Source organism: Natrix helvetica (genome assembly GCF_964273705.1).
Source record: "Natrix helvetica genome assembly, chromosome: 1".
NCBI lineage: Eukaryota > Metazoa > Chordata > Lepidosauria > Squamata > Natricidae > Natrix > Natrix helvetica.
The window spans coordinates 217,031,039-217,053,127 of record NC_138548.1 but is presented as its reverse complement, the minus strand read 5'-3'; the positions used below and the strand labels follow the sequence as shown (position 1 = coordinate 217,053,127).

Below are 22,089 nucleotides of genomic sequence, written 5' to 3'. Positions count from 1 at the left end.
GATTAAACCTCTGTTCCCGCCGGAACAGAGGACCGGAGTGGAAACTCTGGTAGCTAGAGTGAATATCTAACAAATCTAGTCACTGCAAATCTGCCTGTGTGTTAACTGAGGCTTTAGCAAGTCCTTCCTTTAGGGACCTCTTAATTTCCCTGTCATTTCCCTCTACTTTTATAGGTATTTTTAAATGGATTTTAAATAGCAATAGCACCTAGGCTTATATACTACTTCATAGTGCTTTATAGCCCTCTCCAAGTGGTTTACAGAGGAAGCATCTTACCCCCAACACTCTGTGTCCTCATTTTACTGATCTGGGAAGGATGGAAGGCTGAGTCAACCTTGTCAGGTCAGGATCGAACTGCTGGCAGTGAGCAGTAAGTTAGCCTACAATACTGCAGTCTAACCACTGCGCCACTACGGCAAATACATCATTTCCTTGTTATTTTTGTATTTGCATTTTGATCCTGACACAGGAGCTAAAAGTTCTGCAAATGCCTCTCTTTGCTATCTCTACTATGAAAAACCACTGGAACCTTTTGCTGTGGCTCAGGATTAAACTCTCCAAGATGCACAATAATGCACTGTGAGCAGATTGGGGAGGTACATACATTTGTTTCCCCAAATATCAGTGTTATGTGGCAAACTAACTGATAGCAATTGTAGGTGGAATCCAGATTCAACTTTTAATGTCCACTCAGATGGAAACACCCAGCTGACCCTGAAAGAAAACTTAAGTAAAGAAAACTTAAGTAGCCTTATCTAGAATCTGATTGAAACTTGAATGAGAAATGACCAAGATTTTCCAGGGCTGTGGCCTAGTCTGAAAATTTAAAAAAAAAAATTGACAAAGGCAACAATGGCAACCACTGTTTGCTAAGATATCACCAGTGTGCCATATAATCACGAGAAATTATTCTGGATTTAAGAAAATGTTCTACTTTTACTCCCTTTACCCCATATAGTTACAATTTTAAAAGGTAAAGTTTCCCTTCGCATATATATTGTTGTTCCTGACTCTAGGAGGCGGTGCTCATCTCCGTTTCAAAGCCGAAGAGCCAGCGCTGTCCGAAGACGTCTCCATGGTCATGTGGCCGGCATGACTCAATGCCGAAGGTGCACAGAACACTGTTATCTTCCCACCAAAGGTGGTTCCTTTTTTTTGTACTTGCATTTTTACGTGCTTTCAAACTGCTAGGTTGGCAGAAGCTGGGACAAGTAATGAGAGCTCACTCCATTATGCGGCGCTAGGGATTTGAACCATTGAACTGCCAACCTTCTGATCGACAAGCTCAGCGTCTTAGCCACTGAGTCATCACACCCCCTAGTTACAAGTTACAAGTTCATTTAGTGACAAGTTACAATGGCACCAAAAAAAATGACTTATGACCATTTTTCACACTTATGATCGTTGCATCCCCATGGTCACATGATTTACATTCAGATGCTTGACAACTGATTCACATTTATGACGGTTGCAGTGTCCTGGAGTCACGTGATTCTCTTTTGCGACCTAGCAAGCAAAGTCCATTCACTTTAACAACCGTGTTATGAATGTAACAACTGCAGTGATTCTCTTAACTGTGGTGAGAAAAGTTGCAAAACGGGGCAAAACTCTCTTAGCAAATTTCTCACTCAGTGATATAAATCTGCCCTCAATTGCAGTGGTACGTTGAGGACTGCCCGTATTTTATATCAGCTCATCTGTGGCCCTCTGAATTTGCTGGATATCGGATCCCATAATTTCACCACGCCCGGGGGGAGGGGGGGAACCAAAGGTGAAATCCAAAACTCAGGTTGGAGCAAAAAAAAAAAAAGGGGGGGGGAGGCAAAGCATTTTGGCTGTAAGGGTTAACGAACTTTGCGTTTGCTGTGACTTCCGCTTAAAATCAATAAAAGGCTCTGGAGTCATTTGATGGTTAAAAGCTGTCCAAGGCCAACATATTCTCTCTCCCTCCCCCCATGCAATACATGCATGGCAACCTTTTGTCCTTTAAAACAGAGCAGGAAGAGACACCTGGCCCTGGTACTAGCATCTTCGCAGCAAAGAGGAAGTAAGCTCCTTTCTCCCCCCCACCTCTTCTTTGAAGGGGGGGTGGGGAGGGAAACTTTACAGCTTAGAATGGTAACTATGGAGACCCACTTCCTTCTCTCTGGTAGCCACTCTGGCTGTACCGCCTCTCTGGTTTCGCCGGGTCTTCCAGCCCCGCCCCCTCCAAGCCTGCTACCTAGAACGCCGCTGAGTTGTAGAGCTTCCAATGTCGCGACTCCTCGGCCGGGGTGAGTTCGGGCCCTGCTTCTTTGGAACGGGGGAGGGAGGGGGGGAGGAGGGAGAAGGGGAGGGGGAAAAGCTCCTCGATGCGGAGCACGCGCTCCTGCGCTTCTTCCGCGTGGCTCCTTCAAGAGCGGGCTATGCCTTATCCCGCTAAGGAAAGCTTTGCACCGGCAGTGAGTCAGAGGGGGCCCTCGTTGGGGGAAGGAGCGAGCGGAGAGGGCTTTGGATTTTCGGCCTGGGGTTTTTGGGGGAGTTTTTTTTAAGAGGCTTCTTTAAAAAAATATTTTTGCAAGCATTTTTTTAAAAAATCCTGTCTTGCAGTTTGGTGAATGAAGCTACGAAGAGGAGGGAGGACGCTTCCCCCCTTCTCCGATTTGCCTGCCTGCCTGTGTGTGTGTGTGGTGTGTTTGTGTGTGTGTGTGTTTTGTAAGGAGGCTGCGAAAAGAGGAGGAGGAGGAGGAAACGGCGGCGATGTTGGAAGCGTAGCCCTCGCCTTTTGTTCGGGTAAGAGTTTTAAGGATCCGCGGGGATCGCACCGGGAATGGGAGCCGAAGGGCGTTGTTTGAAATGTAACTGTTTCTTTGCCTGTGGAATCCGGAGTGCATAGCCTAAATAGTGTAAATTGCACAAGGAGCAAAAGCGCTGGGGGAGTTTTGATTTGACTTGATTTGATTCCATTCTCAAGTTTTTACATTCCGGGGGCTTTGAGGTCCACGATTCCCTCGGGCTCTGACCCGACGGTCCCGCAACCGGACGGGCGTGTTTTATTGTTTGAAAACGCCGATAAGCCACCCCCCCCACCCCTTTTCTTCCTTTAAGGAAGCCGAAGTATGTTGGGGCCTCGGCGCCTTTGCTGTGGGTGTGGGAAAACTTTTGTTTTAAGCGCTGTTTGGTGGAGGAGGAGGAGGGGGGGGCACGTGGCGATTGTTTGCGATAGGAGTATTAAAAAAAACGCCATCTGTGGCCCAGAGAGAAATGGCCCGTTTGGAGAACTTGGTGGGCAAAGCGGTGGTCGATGGCTGGCTGGCTGGCTAGCAAAGAAAATAAAAATAAAATAAATTGGCAGCTTGAAAAGACAAGGTGATTGTGATTTTATTGCGTTACCTATACCTTCGTAAGACAAAGGAGGACTGATTGGGGTAAAAGTGAGCAAGTGACTTATGATTTCATTGCCTTGAAATTATGCTGTGTAATTTTACCTCTTTTTACCCCATTATTAGAATGTCAGGAAAGGCAGCTTCCCCTCCTCCAATTGTAATTATGATACAGCTGCTCTTTTCAGACAACATTAATGTATCTGCTCAGGATCTGGTGTGACGGAGGACAAGGGGAAATGGGAGAAGCCTAGCTAAGCTTAACATTATTAACCTTTCGGAGTAATTGTTGAGTATGATCTAGTTGGGTGTGTGTGTGTACGTATGTATTACGTATACACACACATACATATATGTATATATATAAATAAATATATGTGTTGTATTTGTGCTGATAAATAAATAAAGGGAGACTAGTATAGATCTATTTCAAACTATTTAGCTCTCATCAGCTAGCCATACCCTTACTGGGATTTGTACCTGGGCTGTATTACATATTAGGCAGTTGTATTAGCCACTAAGCCACAGGCTCTCCTCCTTTATCAGCTGAGCCAGGGAAATAAGTATGTATTTGTGTTACAACCCAAATACAAATTTGTGTTACAAATAAATATATGTGTATATACAAACATACATACGTACACATACACGCACACATATATACATGTATATATATATATATATATATATATAGATAGATAGATAGATAGATAGATAGATGATAGATAGATAGATAGATAGATAGATAGATATACACACAGTATGTATGTGTATATATGTACATATATGTGTGTACTATATGTGTACACACATACACACACATACACACACATATATTTGTAGCCACTTTACTGAAGATGTATAAGTAAAGTTTAGGATTTCTTCTTTCTACCCTGTTGCCAAGTGAATATGTTGAAAGTACACACTTAGGACAACTTGGTTCGGTCAAAATAGTAATCTTATTTGATGGAATACACCCCAATCTTATTGCAAATAAAAGGACTGGAAAGTGTGTGTATATCCATGATTCATCTGGGACTTGGTGGGAAGCCTAGTGAGTACTCTCCAGTTCCCGATCTATGTCCTCCTCCTTCCATTGATTATGTCCCTGGCAGTGCAGTTAGAAGGGGGAGTCCCCCAAAGTACCAGTTTTCATTCAAGATTGAGAAATACAGCACCTGCTGAAATTCCTTCTTCTATTTCAATATTAAAAGCATCAAAAATTATTTGTATCTTGTTATATCTGAATCTGCTAGCACTGTCTGCTGAAACGGATTCACTACCTGCATGAATGCAGATGGAAAGAGTTCCAAATCCTGGTCATTATCAAAATCAGGATCCTCCCTTGGAGTTGTGTAGAAAGAAACTTGTCACGCAGATAGGAACAGAGGTGCTGTGCGGGACCTTGGGGTTTTTCGACCTCCGCAACTTCAAGGTGTGTGGACATCAGCTTCCAGAATTCCCCAGACAGCTCGGAATTCTGGGAATTGAAGGCCCCAGATCTTAAAATTGCTGAGGTTGAAAAACACTGATGTAGGAGGAATAAACTGCTTTAAAAAAAAAAAGGATTGTCCTTGGGGTATTCAAGGAGCTTGCTATGAGATGAGATAGACTAGATATGTAGCCTTTCTTCTCTTCCTTGCTCTTTTAGAACTTCGGTGACTCCAGCAGGGGATTGCCAGGATGGCCATGGGCATGCAGGAACAATATGAACCTGTGGCTGAAATCGGTATTGGAGCTTATGGTACTGTCTTCAAGGCCCGGGACTTGCAGAGTGGCAAATTTGTGGCTCTCAAGAATGTACGAGTGCAGAACAGTGAGAATGGACTCCCTCTGTCAACGGTCCGAGAGGTGGCCCTGCTGAAACGTTTGGAGCACCTTGACCACCCCAACATCGTGCGGTGAGAGCCTCATCTGTGACAACAAGCCTTCCAGGGGTGGGGTTTAGGGGCTGGTAGATTTGCAGCTGGCGCAGGACAGTGGACCTGGAACTGCAGCCTTTGAGAGTTAACTGCGTAAAGATATGGCTCAAATTGCACATTTTGTATCTTTGCAGAGATAATAGTAATTGTTTGGCAAATGCAAATAGTACAAATATATTACTGTGGCATAGGTTTTTGTGGAGTTCATCTGATGATGAATAATCTTCAACTCATATACAGAGAGAATGTGCCATCAAGTCAACATGAATAGAATAGAATAATTCTTTATTGGCCAAGTGTGATTGGACACACAAGGAATGTATGCACCTATACACACACATACCTAGAATGTGTGTGTTTAATTGGGTTTAAATGGTATAATACAGTCATAAATCCCAGTCTTTGGAAAGTTCAGTTAATGTTTCCATGTATGCAAAAGAACAGACGTTTATGTTAACTCATTTTAAGTAAATTAATACTAACAAGGGGACCGGAAACTATTATCCCTACACAGACTCTGAACTGATTTTCTAGATAAAGTGTAATTCACTGGAAAGCTTTTCTTCAATGGTCTTTTGTTCTACATGTGTGAGATTATAGAGTTGAGTCTTGGGGATGAAGACAGGACCAGGCTTGGTTCCTATCAAAGGCTAAGTGGAAGGAGTATGTGAAGGATTCAGTGCTGTAAATGTATTCAGCAGTCTACTTTATTGCTGCTTGGATTTAGTTCCTAATGTTTGAGAACTAAGAAATGAGGCTGTCTTCAGTTACAGCAATTTTCCAAATTCAGTGCCTCTTTCAAGTGAATTGGATTAGACCTGGAAATAGGTAGTCTAGATGGGATTGTGATTGGTAGAACTAAACTTTTAACAATCTTTGGTCAGTGTAGCCTTTGTACACAGAAAAAAAATGTTCCTGGTTGGGGAAAGCTGATTAGAAGAGTAGGATCCCTCACAGTCTTAAGAAACAGGGGAAGGAAAATTTATGTGTGACTAAGGTGTAGTGTGATAAGTATGGGTTGGCCTTTTAGCAGTCTATCTAGAGCACAATGCTGCTGTACTTCCTAGCTCGGTTAGGATAATTGCAATCTGAAAGAGGACTGAGTATACTGATAACTGCCATAACTACTTGTGGAGACGGTAGTAGCTCTCTTCAGGTGTATGCTGGGGTTAGCACTAGGCATACGAGAGTTTCGATGGTAGCCAATTGAGGCCTGGCTTGTTAAACTGATTTGTTGAATAAACCACAATTTGCCTAGGTTTATAAATTATGCTAAACTTTAAACTAGGGTTTACAAGCCACTGGATCTTGGAGCCTAAACTGAAACAATCAGATTATGACTGTACAGCAGGTGATGCAAATTTGAGAGAGCTTTTTTTAGAATAATTTGTTTGTGAGAGCTATTTCAGAATATTGTCTCTGATTATAGTCCTTGACTTATTTGGTCTTCTCGGTTCTTTCTTCCATGCTCCACTAACAATGGACACTTTCATCTGCCTTTGTTGTGTGGAGCAAGCCAATTAAGGACATAGGCTATAATTTAGTTAGCTCCTTCACTGAAAGTGCAGCCTAGCCTTTAAAGTGCAGTGCCTGGGCAACAGAAAGAGATAGGTCATATTGGGGTTACAGATCTAATGTATGTGGAGAACCAGATTAGAGAAGACTGATCCTTATAAAGGATCACCCTTAGCAAATAAGATCACACATTGGGTCTAGGAGAATCTGGTGGGCTCAGAGACTCTTTTTTTTCTACTTGGCTCTCTGTTATTGTGTTGAAAAAGGCAGAGCGGAGGCCTTGGCTCTATTGATAATTTACAACGCGGTCAGTATTTGTCTTAAGGATGACTCACAGCAGAAACTGGGTGAACTGAAAGAGTTGGAATGGGAGATAAACATGGGATGGGAGTGAAGAGATGTGGGACGGGGTATAACAATATACAATTTTTGTATCTTGAGACGGGAATAGAAATATCTTGGTAGGCTTGCGAGACAAAGAAAAAAACAGATGGCATGGACCCTTAAGAGCCCAATAAATTAAATCCATTACGTAGAGACCTTGGTTATTTCTTGCAAGCTGTGAGGTTTCCAGCCAGTCTCATTATTCAGGACATTCGATGTGCCTGGATGTGATTCAGGATCAGTGAAATTATATTCAAGGATCCTTTTGATTTAAGATGTTCTCTCAATTTCACCGCCAGTCTCCCATCTTCCTTGGCAGTTGTGGAACATTTGCTGAGTGTCTCTTCTTTCATTCCGCTTTAGACTAATGGATGTTTGCACCACTACACGGACTGAACGAGAGACCAAAGTGACTCTGGTTTTTGAGCATGTAGATCAGGACCTGAAAGCCTATTTGGAAAAAACACCACCTCCTGGCTTACCCTCAGAAGTAATAAAGGTAAATCAACCTTAGATTGATGTCCAGTACACTGTTTTCGAGGCTGACCTCCAGGTTGGTAAGAAATACAAAGAATTCTAAGCAGAGATGCCGATGTCACATGTTCTTCTACCTGTCACCTCCAGGACATGATGCGTCAGTTCTTGAGTGGCTTGGATTTCTTACATTCAAATTGCATTGTCCATCGTGACCTTAAGCCAGAGAATATCCTGGTGACCAGCGCTGGTCAAATCAAGCTGGCTGACTTTGGACTGGCCCGTATCTACAGCTGCCAGATGGCCCTGACACCACTGGTGAGTGCTGTCCAGATCTTATGAGAAAGAAAAAAGTCTGTTCCTGCTAACAGAGTTAAGTTGAGAGATTCATGACGATGGGAATATACTAGCTAATTCTATCCCAATGTTTTAGACTTCCAGCTACTAGAATCCCAAATCTTATGTTATAATACGGGTTCCCCAGTTCCCAGGCTGTGGACTGCCATTGGTACACGGACTGCCAGGAACTGGGCTGCGTGAGCAAGCGAAGGCCCATCCGCACATGCATGGGATCCAGGTAGTGTGGGAAACCATGCCCTCCTGATCCCAGAAGAACTGCCCTCCACAGAACCAGTCCCTGGTGCCCGAAAGGTTGGGGGCTGCTAGGTTATAACACCTGGAGACTAGCAGGTGGCTATTTCTACCTTTAGAGGTCTTTGCAACTAATATGGAGGGGATTGAGCAACTGCTCTGTTGCTGGTTTTTTTTAACTGTTCATAGTGGGAAAAGGGGTATTCCATAACCTCTAGTTTTAGTAGAGTAGCCTTAGGAAAGTAGCCTTGTTCCTCTAATATGTAGCTGCAGATCTATGTTCAATATTAACAATATCATTTCCCAACCAACATTAGATGCTTAGATGTCCCTGGTAGGAATGGAGCAGTGGGTAGTTCGGATTGAGTAGGAATTGTGACGGATGGAAGCCCAGGAAATAGAAAACATCAGGATGTTTTCTTATGGAACTTAGCCTCATTTCCAGCATGGAACTTGAGTCTCCCTCTGTGGCTTTTCTCCCTCTTCATGCTTCTGGGGTTCTCCTCTCGTCCAGGTGGTCACCCTCTGGTACCGTGCTCCAGAAGTGCTGCTCCAGTCAACCTATGCTACTCCTGTGGACTTATGGAGTGTGGGATGTATCTTTGCAGAGATGTTCCGAAGGAAGTAAGTGGTTGAAGGGTTGTTTCCATTTGGGAAAACAAATCTCTTGAGGGTTGTGGCAGGGCTTCAGTTTCAGGGGCTTCGACTTTTCCAGCTCTCCGTGCACCCAGTCCGAAAGCAATCTTTACTCTGTGGGGCGGTGAGGCTCCCTGGTCTGCCGCTGGCCTTTGGGAAAGTTTGTTGGACATTGCCCCGGCTCTGGCTTCCCTCTTGGGCTAAGGATAGAGGCTCAGCCTTCTCCCCTTGGACTTGAATTCTCCTACAAAGGGTTGGGGTCCCCTTTTGGGATGGCGACCGGAGACTTTCTGTCGAACCTTTCTGAGCTGCGGGGGGCGGGGGTGTGTGGCAGCGGCGGCAGCTGCTTTCCCCGTTGCCTCTTTGCTCCCTGCTCTCCACAAACATTGGGTCGGGGGTCTCCCTATTGCTGCCCCCCCAAGAAGAATTGGCTAATTTCAGATTGTTTCAACGCAATTTTGTAGGTCCCCATCATGCCTGCAATTTCATGCAGCTCCCTTCTCCCAATTTTGAGTCTTGCATTTTCTATTTAAAAAAAAAAACATTTCATGAGGTGGAGTTTCCTCAGAATACCATTCTAGGTGTTTATAGTATTGAGTCTGGGTGGGAATGAGTTGTATCTGTGTGCGCGCGCTTGTGTAAGCCTTTGGTGAGGGTGTTGCATTTGCAGAGGTGAAATACGCTGTGCTTCCTTTTTTCACAGCCTTAAGGACGGAATGAGATCCTTTGAAATAAGAGGGAAGGATTGATACAGAAGGGATAAAGAATGGTTGGGAAAGAGGCCAGTAGCATGGCAAGGGCTGACCCAGGCATGTTCTGTCTTCCAAGTAGACTCACGGTCTGCCACCTTTGCTGTCCTTGTGTCAGATTAGAGTTGGTGAATATACTTTTTTTTTGCTAGCACATGACCAGAGTCAGCAGCTGGGAAACAATAGATTAAGGCTTGGCCTGCCAGAATTCTGTCTTGCTTATCTTTCAGGCTAAGGATTGATAGGGAGGAGCCAGCGACCTGCTCTCTTGCTCTCCTTAGACTCCCCTTTCAAAAGAAGATAGGATTAGGGAGACTACAAGAGCCTAAATTGCACCATGTGCTGTTTTGAAATTGTCTTGCATGTAACCTGAGTTTGCATATTAGGTAACTTGCCAAAAAAAATCACAATTCACACAGATTCACATGCTTAATCACTTCACAGGCTTGCACTGTGGAGGTTTAAAAACGTTCTGGCTGAAGTGAGGGGGAAACATACAAGTTTATAAAAATCCCAGCTTAAATATGCCAGTTTTTATCTCCATTGTTAAGTGACTTAAAGTCCTGCTGCCTTCATTTGCCTAAGGCATGGGTTCCCAACCTGGGACGTGAAAACTTGGGTTTAGAACCCAGGTGGCACATGGAGCCCTCTCTGTGGGCACACGAGCCATCACCCAGCTCAGCTCCACCGCACATACACGCGTGCCTCCCGCCGGCCAGCTGATTTTTAGGTCTCTGCCGCGTATGCGGAAGATGCGCAGGGGGTGGGGGGGGTTTCACATGCATGCAGGGGGTACTTTGCGCCTCCCCCTGAACCTCTTTTTGGGTTTTAGGAGGCTTCAGGGAGGCCTGCTAGGCCCAAAACGGGGCGCGGGGAAATTGCACACATGTGCAGGAAAACGTGCATGCGCAGGGGGCGGGGCTCATTGCATTTTGGGTGTGGGCATGTGTGCGTGTGGTCTTGCGCATGCACATGCTTTTGGCACATGACGAATAAATTAGCCGTCACTGATTTAGAGGATTCAAAATTGTAGGGTATATGCATAATTATATGCATATAATTATTTTTGTATGGGGTGTGAGAATATATATCAAGCGTTCTAGGGGTGTGGGGTATAGAAAAGGTTGGGAACCCCTGGCATAAGGTAAAAATGCATGGCCATTATTTCTGTAGGTTGTGGTATTCAAGTGTGCAGGTTTGCTCTGGAATCAAATCGGGCCTGATTATTTTGACCATGTTCCCAAACCAAGATTGCTCAAATCAGGTATACATAACTTGGGAGTCTTTTTCTCCCTACTTACATAATTTGCTCCCATAAATTTCTCCTGGCAGATTCAAGAATGAAGTCAACAGACAGGCTTCCTTTGAAGCACGTACCACATGAATAGTTAATTACTGGATTTCATCCAACAATTTTCAGTTCATTGCCACTTAAAACTAAAAAAGTTCTTAGCTGATTTTGCAACAGACGGTATTATTTACATCTTTGGATGCTAAGGGTTTTTATTGGGAGGGGTGTAGTTTGTGAAATACAGCAGATGTCCAAAATTCTACAGTTGGGATATTCTCCTTTACCTTCCAAAGCATCTCTCTGGACTATAAACAAGCATAAAATATCCTGTTTCCCCCAAAAATAAGACCTCCCCGGATAATAAGCCCAATCGGGCTTTTGAGCGCATGCACTAAAATAAGCAGCCATGAGGTGACTATGCTCGCCACCTCCTGCACCTCAAAAATAATAAGACCTCCCTGAAAATAAGGCCAAGTGCTTATTTCGGGGGTCAAATGAAAATAAGACCATGTCTTATTTTTGGTGAAATGCAATATAGGCATGGTATAATACTAATTAATTCATTCCTGATACTTAAAAATAATGCACCCCAAATATCATATAGCCCAAATTTCATATTCTTAAAATTCAACAAATGTATCTGTTTTACCAGATGTGAGCAGCCCCTGCCTTATTCTAGGGTATTTCGGAAACAGAAAGCAGAAAGTTACTAAAATAGCAGTCTTTGTTAGCAAATAGATAATATACAGTGTGGGTCTCTTCTGAAGAAACTGTACTTCTTCTTATGCTACTCTGAACATGCAAACAGTACGATCAAGTTATTCTACTATTCGGTTTGTGGATTCACAAGATGGTCTTTATGTCATCCTATATCAGCTTTCTTAAGAAGCTGTTAGAATCTTCTGTTCCTGTCAGAATCAAGAGAATATAACCTGACAGAACAGAGATACTAAATCAGGAATTAAATGGTGCAGGTCTTTCCCCCCCCTGACCTTCAGTTCAGTATGCATACTCTGTGTCAGTACATTACTTGGTCCTTTTCAAGAGCTAAAAATCTGTGAACATTTGTTCTGTATGTTTTTGTTCTTTTTAAGCTTTTTTCTTCTTCTTGTATAATATTGAACTTAATTTTTTAAAAATTATATAGGAAAAACAAAAGTACCTAAGACATAATCAAAATGCAAAACTAAAAGTAATTATATTGCATGTTGATATAAACAATGGAATATCTCCAAGTGGGGAACTATGGCCTGTTTACGATCTGTGAACTTCTGCATGGCTAGCTCAGGAATTCTGGGAGTTGAAGTTCACAGATCATAGTTCCCCACTTTAGAGTTCTATCTCGTAAAGGTTAAGGTTCCCCTTGCATCTATGTGGTAGTGATTCCAGATTCTAGTGGGGTGGTGCTCATCTTGTTTCAAAGCCGAAGAACCAGCGCTGTCCGAAGATGGTCTCCGTGGTCATGTAGCTGGCATAACTAAATGCCAAATGCGCACGGAACGCTGTTACCTTCCCATCAAAGGTGATTCCTATTTTTTCTACTTGAATTTTTACATGCTTTCAAACTGCTAGGTTGGCAGAAACTGGGACAATTAACAGGAGTTCACTCCGTTATGCGGCGCTAGGGATTCAAACCGCTGAACTGCTGACCTTCTGATCGACAAGCGCAGCATCTTCGCCACTGAGCCACAAAACTGGTTAAAAATTGATTTATATAATTATGATCTCCCCATAGAACAGGTATATTATTCTCATCATATATTAACAAAGTATGTTGAATCAAAGTTTTGATGTGAAGGAGACAATTACATAATTTTACATAAATTAACTAAATAACATGTTTACGACATGGATTTTGATGTTTCTGCCTGATTTAAGTCCATTCCAATTTAAAGAAAATACATAATATAGATTTATTTTCTATATGGATAATTAGTTTCTCATTGGTTATGATTTGTTTTCGATTGAAACTTCATTATAAAGAAAATGGGAAGCCACTTTTTTCTGACAATCTCAAATTATAATATAATTTTGCAAAGAATAATTAGATCAAGCAAATTCAAAATAAATTTCTCTTTTATAAGATTACTTGTCCAGGGGGGGAGGCAATATCTTAGGAAAGCAGAAAATTTGTTTTGTTATATCCAGTTGAAAATGAAATCTATTCAGCATTCATATTTTGAACACACTTCATTGTCAGAAATTTTATAATCAGTAAGTGTGTATACTTATAGTTAGTCCTCAAAGATGGTTATTGGGATCTGAATTTTGGTTGTTAAGCTTGATTATGGTCATAAAGCATGACATTGTGTGACTGCATCACTTAGCGATGTTAATCCAGGTTTGTTTATTATTGCCAAGTGAGGATTGTATGCTGTTAAATGAGGATCTCATTGAGCATGATTTGTGAGTTCCTTCTGGCTTCCAACAAGCAAAGTCAGAGAAAGCCGGTAGGAATTTTCATGTCCCAGGCACAATACGTTTTGCCTTAGATGGTTTGCAAGCAGTGTGGTGGGTGGATGAGAATATTGAGTGATGGGCAGGTGAGTGATGACATTGTAACTTTGAACAGTCACTGAAGAAGTAGTTGTAACTCAAGGATTGCCTGAACAGCCCTTTACTGTTGATATGATGAATTTGTCAAGGTCCATGTAATTTCTTGCAGAACTAAAAACATTACATTTGCAATGTTTTTTCTCTGTTGCCTGGCCTCACGTTAGCAGTTGTGCTCCTTATAAGGTTAGGTTTAGTCAATTCTGTGCCCACTTCCCATCAGTTCTTGTTCCACTAAATCAAGAAAGAGAATCATACTTTGTATCTGTTCAACTGGGTAGTTTTATTATTATAGAATTCATATTTGATACATTTATTTTCTAATATAGTATTTTCTTGATCGTTACATTCATACCAAGGGGTGTACCTGAGTTTCAAATTTGAAATATTTGAAGATTGAAACACCCTTACCTGAGTGTAAAAAAACCCCAGTGTTTAGTGTGAAATGGTCATTTGGGAAGTATCTTGAGCTTAGATCCTTCCAGAATGATCCAAGGAACCTTGTTTTGCACTTGAGATGCCCACTCAAGACAGTAATGTGGACACCTCTCTTATCTACAGCTTCTCTTTCGGAATCCTGTAGGGCTTCATAAATACATTCTCCAATTGTGTTTGGAGAAGTGGCTTTCCCTCTTTATCACATCATCTGTATTTCCCACAATTAAAGCTCTAATATTGAATCATCTCTAACAGCACTCTGAGCAGTTTACAAGTGTCAGCATATTGATCCTCATTTTATCGACTTCGGAAGGATGAGCTCCATCAGGATCAAATTCCAGGCTGTTGGCAGTGTTAGCCTGCAATACAGCATTCTAACCACTTCACCACTCTGTGTGTGTGTGTATCTCCCATCTTGAGTTTTTATCTGAACTTTCAGAATGAGTGTTTTTTCTTCCATTTCCTTTAAAATACCATTTGTTTCTTTTCACGTTAATTCCCTTTTGAGATCCTTTATGCCTAAATTAACCCATCCCTTCTTGCTATATCTTCTCACCAGTCCTCTTCATCACTTTAGCCATTCCTTTGTGATCTCTGCAAAATACTACTTTAGTGATTATTCAAATAAGTTGTGCAGGGCAATGACTGCAGTACATTTCTTCATCATTACTGGTAGAAGTTTGTGTGGAGAATTTTACTTTCCTGCAGTACAGCCCAAGGGTCTGTTTAGTTATTATCTGTCTGCCTCTGTGTGTATATGTTTGTGTGACTCTATCTGTCTATATCTATCATCTATCTATCATCTATCTGTCAATAGTATCTATCAGTAGTATCTATCTGTCTTATCTACCCACAGTATCTATCATCTATGTAATCTAATATAATTTAATCTATTTTGCTATCCATACTTCTATATCCACCTACCTACCTATTGCTCAGCTTCCTTATTATTATCTTTATTATCTTTATCCTATATATATAAAAATGACTGTGTGTGTATGTTCCAGTATAACTCTGGAACACCTTGAGCAATTTCAACCAGACTTGGTACACAGATGACTTAGTCTCTGGAAACAAATACTGTGGGGATAAGACAGCCCTAAAACCCCTCAGGTTTGTGTTCTGTTAAGATACAGCCTGTTGTGCCTTAAAATGACTTCTATTGTAGTGCCATAAAATGGCTTCTACTTTGCAGCAGTGGAGTTTCCATGGTAACGGCTTCACAATACTCCACAAGGGGGCTCCCTCTGGTAAGGGGGAAAATCCAACATTAGACATTACATTTGGTCTGGACATTTCCCCCCTGTAAATAAATAAATAAATAAGTAGGTAACACTGGGTTAACGGCTAGTTTATAAATTAGTTCAGGGGGGCAACATATCTAACCCTCTTTCTTCCTCCTTTTTTCCCCACAACAACAATCGTGAGCTGGCCAGAGAGAAAGGACTAGTACTCACAATTTTCTGGTTTTATACCCTGGTGCCTTAACCAATAGACCAAATTAGTTTATCATTCCCTTAAAGTATTTATAAATGAACAATGGAGTGGCTATAATTCTGCTATTGTCTTTCGAATGTGTTTCTTCAAGTAGCATTGTTATATCATGCTATTGGGGTTCAATATATAACGGGGCCTACCAGGGACAACAATTGTGAACCTCCCGTTCCCATACATGTAACTGCTTTGTAATCTTTTCTAATTCATTCTTCCTTTATTACCTCTAGTTGGAATATCCTTATACCGAATAGCACATTTTTCAACTTTACATTTTGGATTGTCAGACTAAATTTAGCTCCATTATTGTTGATATTTGATTTTCCTGTTTTGCAACTATGTAGTTGTGTTTTGCATCTGCTGATTTTCTCCTTCGATAACTTCATGGCTGCAACAACAAGGATTAATTACTTGCATTTCTCAATCTCTCTCTTGTTTTCCTGTAACTTTTCCTTGAAGGCTTTCCCTTCTTTTGAACTCCTCCCAATTCCTGCTGCTGTAGATTTACTAAATGTGCAGTAAGCCTTACGAAGAATACCTCGGCTGACCCTTGTGTTGTCATATCATAATACAGTAGTAGCCTATTCTTTGGCGTCTTAATTGCTTCCTTTTGGAAACATCTGAGCAATGTTTTGTTCAGCTGTTGTACTTGTTCAAAGCCAGCAGAGGGAGTAGCATAATAGAAGGTGACTACCTAAAAGAGGCCATCAGAGATTTTCTGCAAGAGCTCTTTCTTAGCTGGTCCCTTGGGCATACAATTGTAGGAAAGGAAGGGAATATGGTGGCATGGGGCTTATCAATGAAAGCCAGTTGCACTTTGGCTTTGGCCAGCTGAGCGTCCAAGCTTCCCTTTTCTATATAATGTCAGGGTTCCAAGTAACACCCCCAACGAAAGAAGACTCCGAGGCTTGAGTTTCCTCAAAGTTCCATTTTATTAGAGATGTCATATTGGCACATCTGGGAAAACCCGAATCTGAACGTTTTCAGGTTTTCCCCACCCAAATGAAAGTCCAAGTCCCTGCCCAGCACCCACATTTCCATCACATGATCCAATCAGGCACCATCCAAAACTGGAGATGCCTCCCAGTCACCTCATCGCAGCTGCCAGGCAACGTGTCCTTGACTCTGAGAAAAGAATGTTCTTTTGACTGTCTATTTCCCGTACTCCATATAATCCCCGCTCCCAGTTTCCCACAGAAGAAATTGTGTGAGGCCTGAAGGCCCAGTATAAAAGATGGCCTCCAGGTCTGACACATAACATGTCAGATACTTAGCATAAATTCTGGCTAGTCTAGGACAGTGGTTCTCAATCTGTGTGGTCCACAGATTCTGGGGGGCTGTGATGTTGTCACAGAGTCCGCTAAACCTTGAAGAAATGTTACGATTTAAGTCTTGAGGATCCGTGGCCACAAAAGTTTTTTAAAGAGGTTTGATGGTGAAGAAAAGGTTGAGAATTACTGGTCTAGAACAATGAATGTCCAACCGTTAAAACCTTTAAACCTTTAAAATATATAATATATAGCAGTTTATATAAATCACATAATATTAGAAGTGTGCCATCTTGTGGGGCTGCCTTACTAGCTGTTCAGGGCTGCATGTGCCCTGCGGGCTGCAGGTTGGATACACCTGTTTTTTATCAGTTTCTTTCAAGCTTTTGTTCAGCCCTGCATCTTTTTGCATAGTTCTCTTATTTTTCTTTAGAGGATGTTTGGTCTTTGGACACTGTAGTCAATCTGGTATTACTTGTGAACAATTGTCCGTCATCTCTTTTTAATTAAAGGAACCAATTCCATTGAGTATGCCTATAGCTTTGTAATAATCCGATTGAAGGGGCACTGCACCTTATACAAGATTTGTCTAAAGCTACTGTTTTCATTTGGAAGAGGACGTACATCTAATGATGCATGAAGTGTTTTCCTAGATTTTTATACATCTCTTAAAACTCAACATTTCATTGGCCGAGAACTAGAAATTTGGCAAAAAGGTGTGTGTGTGTATGTGTGTGATTCATGAAACTTGCAGTGTTGGATGGAACCTTGGTTATTGATGAATCGGAAATACTAGTTTGGGCAATCTGATGAAGAATTGGGCCGTTCTGCAGAATGTATCCTTATCTATAAGCTCCATAAATAGGTACAGTCATCTCCTGTCTGTGGCGAGGCCTTCCCCAATTGCCACTGCTTGCTAATTCCAGTGGTCTGGCTTTACTCCCACATCAGATAATTCAAAGCCTGTCTCTATGAAGCCTTTTTAATTGTTATTCTTCTCAGCTCAGTGGATTGAATCACAGCTGCCCTAAAATAGTTAACCTTCTGATGGACTCCTACTCTTGCCCCTGAATAATACGATAATTAATAAGATTAACCAAGCCCTATGTTTGACCTCCTAGGGTGGCTCAGTGGCTAAGACACTGAGTTTGTCGATCAGAAAGGTTGGCAGTTTGGCGGTTCGAATCCCTAGCGCCGCGTAACGGAGTGAGCTCCCGCTACCTGTTCCAGCTTCTGCCAACCTAGCAGTTCGAAAGCATGCAAAAATGCAAGTAGAAAAATAGGAACCACCTTTGGTGGGAAGGTAACAGCGTTACGTGCATCTTTGGCATTTAGTCATGCCAGCCACATGACCACAGAGACATCTTCAAACCGCTGGTTCTTCGGTTTTGAAATGGAGATGAGCACCGCCCCCTAGAGTCGGGAACAATTAGCACATATGTGCGAGGGGGATCTTTACCTTTATGTTTGACCTCAGTGCTTTGATATCAGAAAAAATAAGGAATGAGCAATCCTGGTTTTTAAGAGAGTCAGAATTTGTGAGCGTCATAAGCTGCCATGACCACAATTTCCCTTTGTCTTCTTTCTAGACCTCTCTTCTGTGGCAAATCAGAAGCTGACCAACTGGGCAAGATCTTTGAGTGAGTTTCAACTTCTTATTATATGCCAAAGGTTGTGGGTCAGTAAATCATCACAAAGAGGAAGTTATCATTATTTAGAGCATTGGTTTTGCTCAACTTGACTTGAGGTAGCTTGACTGATTCTGCTCTATATAAAGATGCAGAGCAAAGGTTTGTGAGTTGGGTTTTGTGAGCCAGAGAAAGCAGAAGTGACTCATTATAGCTGCAAGATCTTATTTTGTTGATCTTTCTAATTGAGCAAGTGGCCAGAGGTAATAGGGGTTTGGCCACTGGCTTTTGTTGAGAGTTAAAGCAGGGACATTTGCTGAGTTGTAACCTTCAAGGGGCACAACCTCTCGCGGAGGATGCTGGGAATTGTAGTTGAAGAAGTATCTGAAGAGCACAGATTTCCAGTTCATGTATTTAAAAAGATGATAAGAAACTATGCAAATAGGACTCATCTATTTTATTGTTGATGTTTAATGGTTAGTTGTGCTTGATTCCAGTTAAATTGCATGATTTTCATAGTAGGCAGGGTCTCAGGGGAAGTATTATTTAGGGGAGTTAATCTTGTTCTGCGCTTATAAGATCTGGAAATCTGGAAATCCTGAATTAGAACAATGATTACAAGATGAAAAACCATTCATTCATGTAATTTGAAAATTGGTGCTATGGGGAAGCCTTTGGAGTTGCAGTGGTTGCCCCATTGCCTTGAAACCAATCTGAGTTGGATCTAGCTCATGTTTTTTTCCCTTTCTTTCCTTCAGCCTGATTGGTCTCCCTTCAGAGGAAGATTGGCCATTGGATGTGTCTCTGCCACGCTGTGCCTTTGCTGCTCGCTCCCCACAGCCGGTGGAGAACTTTGTGCCAGAAATCGAGGTCCTGGGGGCTCAGCTGCTTTTGGTAAGTTCCGAGATACCAGAGTAATTACGGCACAAACCAGAGCAAAATGGAAATAGAGAATTGGAGATAGAATGTGCTGTGGTCTGCCGGCAGTCTGCGGAGCTGGCAGCAGGAGGTTGGGGAGAAACATGGGCCAGGGCCTCTGGTAGCTATGTGCTGCCTCCAGAGCCTGATATTAGCGAGGCAGAACAACAGTGTCAGCCTGTTCCCACTATGCCATGCACAGAGCTTTCAGAAGGCAAGAACAATTAAGACAAAACGGGTGACTCGGGAGTAAGGCTTGGAGATTTTTGGCCCCTCCCATAAGACATAAAAGAGGAGCCTTTGCAGGAAGCAATTTTGTTCATTCTGGTTGGTTCAAACTCTGAGAAACTCCGTTTGACTCTGTGCTCCTTTTGGCCTTCCAAACTAATTGGCAATTAGGTCTTTGGCAGCGTTTCAAGGGAGATAAAGGTGGGTGCTTATCAGCCTTACCCCTGAAAGACTGTGGCAGACTTCTGTCGGACTCTTCACAGATTGTTTATGAATCATTACGGGCTGTGAATGACCATAATTCACGGCCATTTAAATAAAAGAGGGTTTGGGGGACTAAGCGTGTGATTTATGCTTTATCAGGAAGCCTAGGTCAGAACAGAAGGAGGAGGTAGAATGATCATTGAAAGCCTGAGTTTGGTATTATTCTGAGAATGGAAATACGCAACAAAGGAGAGATTTCCTATCTAGGTAGCTTATATGACTCACTAAGTCACCGCACCGTCTTGGCATTTGTCTTTGGCAGGGAAGAGGCAGTGAGTGTTAGTGACTCAGTATTTAATAACCAGGAGCGACTTAATTTTCCCCTAGTCATGCTGCCGGTGGCAACTACAGCTGGCATCTGAATAATGTACTGTGTGAATTTGACATTAATCATAGACTAGCGTGAGCAGTACTTTCAATGCAAGTTCAAGTTTTAAGGGCACACCAGGGATCTCTAGGAAGGATCTGAGAACTCCTGAAGCCATCTCTACGGCTCCAGTCCTCGGTTCCCTTGCCTTCAAGACCCTCTCTTGTGGCTCTTGCTCAGGAGAGATTTGGAAATCCACTGCAGTGGTGGATGAATGTGTACATATATGTTCTTATGAGATGTATGTGATGGGTTTCCTTTTTTTGTGTCCGTGCCTCTCTAGGAAATGCTGACATTCAATCCACTGAAGCGTATATCTGCCTTCCAAGCCTTGTATCATCAATACTTTCAGGACAAGAACGCAGGTGAAGGGTAGCATCCCCAGCGAATCCCTAAGCCTGGGGGAAGAGACTATACAAAAGACTTTGCGAATATGCGTATAACGTGAACCCCACCAAGTGGATACACTCAGACTAGTCCCCAAGCTGTCCTGGCTGTGCTAGGATTGAAGGGGTGGGAAGGACAAAGCTTTTGACAACATGCATGAAAACAGAGGGGGTCATGTTGCAGGAAATGCACCATTGAAATCCTGTCCCACCCTGAAAATGTTAAGGACTTTAATAGTGGCCTCTCTCCGTCACTGTGCATGCACATTCTGTATTCCTGGGTTGATCTCCAGCGGCGTTCTTGGAGGTCTGTTTGTTTTTGGGACTCCCTGGTTTGAGGCATCTCGGTCACCTATGGGTTCTTTGCCAAAGGTCTCTTTTGGATAGCCCCTTTTTCCTCTAGTAAAAATTTTATAACAGTTTACACATCATAATATTGCTGCCTTATCACATTCCTGTGGCTAACAGTTTGACACTAAAGCCTTGCCTTAGCACGTTGCAGAGCTCCACAAAAATGGGAGCAGAAGATTATTTTTGTATAAGTCTTCACAATTCTTTTTTCTTTTTTTTTTAAATTGCCAAGACACTGGTCGGGAGAGACCTATCGCGGTTGCCTATCTCGGCATGGGGAACACGTTCAGATGAGGCATTTTCCCATCTGTTCAATTCCAAATATTAATGTGAAACGTTTTTTAAAAGGCTTTTAAAAATGATAACATTTCAATAAAGGATATGGGTGAGGTCCAGGCAAGTATAGTTTGGTCTTTCCCTTCTCTTGCCACCTGAGGTTGTCTCGTGTTGTGATTAGTTTGGTGAATGGTAATCTGGGTTGGATGGCTCCCAAGTGTTGATTCATCTGCACTTCAAAGAGCTTTCCGGAAGAGGAATTCATATCGCTCAACCTTTTGCTTTTCAAATTGGAAATCTGATGCTTCACATTGTGTGTTCTACGACATGTACTAATTTTTCAGAATCTTCCAAAAGTTAAGAGAGTTATTCTAAGTCCTGCTGCTTGCCTGATCTGTTAATGAGGTTCCTGACAATCTGACTCTGCAATAGCCTCTCCGGAACATTCTTGAGCTTTGCTTAGTGTTCCTATCCTCCTTCCTCTCCTCCCCTCCACTCTCCTCTCCTCCACTCCTCTCCCCTCCCTCTCCCTCTTCTCCTCTCCCTCGCCTCTCTTCCCCTTCTCCCTCTCCTCCTCTCCCTCCTTCTCCCCTCCTCTCCTCCCTCTCTCCTCCCCTACTTCTCCCCTTTTCTCCTCCCCCTTCTCCTCTCATCCCCTTCTCCCTCTCGTCCTCTCCTCCTCCTCTCATCCCCTCCCCTCCTTCTCCCTCTTCTCCTCTCCGTCCTTCTCCCCTCTCCTCCTCTCCTCCTTCCCCCCTCATCTCCTTCTCCCCTCTCCTCCTTCCTCTGCTTGTCCCTCTCCTCTCATCTCCCTCCTCCCCTCTCTCTCCTCCCCCTTCCCTTTCCCTTCCCATTTTCTTTTCCTTTCTCTTTATCCATTTTGATTTCTGTTACATTCTTTTCTTTTCCCATCCTCCTTTAATCTTGAGTTCTGCTTTGCCCTTTACTATGGGTCTTATGAACGTGACGCAGTTCTACAAATCTAACATACTC

General features: G+C 42.6%; 1 protein-coding gene across 3 annotated transcripts; it reads left to right on the top strand.

Moving 5' to 3' along the window:
- The first annotated feature begins 2,137 nt into the window (after positions 1 to 2,137).
- On the top strand, positions 2,138 to 21,255 carry CDK4 (cyclin dependent kinase 4). 3 transcript variants are annotated; one of them, XM_081968677.1, is made up of 9 exons: positions 2,138 to 2,274; positions 2,591 to 2,773; positions 5,015 to 5,264; positions 7,548 to 7,683; positions 7,809 to 7,976; positions 8,764 to 8,873; positions 18,268 to 18,318; positions 19,065 to 19,200; positions 20,367 to 21,255. In XM_081968677.1, the coding sequence occupies exons 3-9, from the start codon at positions 5,047 to 5,049 to the stop codon at positions 20,457 to 20,459; spliced, it is 912 nt and encodes a 303-aa protein (XP_081824803.1). In that variant the 5' UTR covers positions 2,138 to 2,274; positions 2,591 to 2,773; positions 5,015 to 5,046; the 3' UTR covers positions 20,460 to 21,255. The 3 variants fall into 3 exon arrangements, with proteins under 3 accessions (XP_081824803.1, XP_081824805.1, XP_081824804.1); XM_081968678.1 differs by lacking the exon at positions 2,138 to 2,274 and adding an exon at positions 2,332 to 2,442; XM_081968679.1 differs by lacking the exon at positions 2,591 to 2,773 and having other exon boundaries at positions 2,158 to 2,274.
- The last annotated feature ends 834 nt before the right edge of the window (positions 21,256 to 22,089 follow it).

What these genes read in the sequence shown, in the direction of transcription:
- CDK4 (XM_081968677.1), top strand. Translation starts at nt 5,047, where the DNA reads ATGGCCATGGGCATGCAGGAACAATATGAACCTGTGGCTGAAATCGGT. An exon ending in TACCCTCAGAAGTAATAAAG is followed by an intron (nt 7,684 to 7,808) that starts GTAAATCAACCT and finishes TGTCACCTCCAG; the next exon opens with GACATGATGCGTCAGTTCTT. An exon ending in CAACTGGGCAAGATCTTTGA is followed by an intron (nt 18,319 to 19,064) that starts GTGAGTTTCAAC and finishes TCTTTCCTTCAG; the next exon opens with CCTGATTGGTCTCCCTTCAG.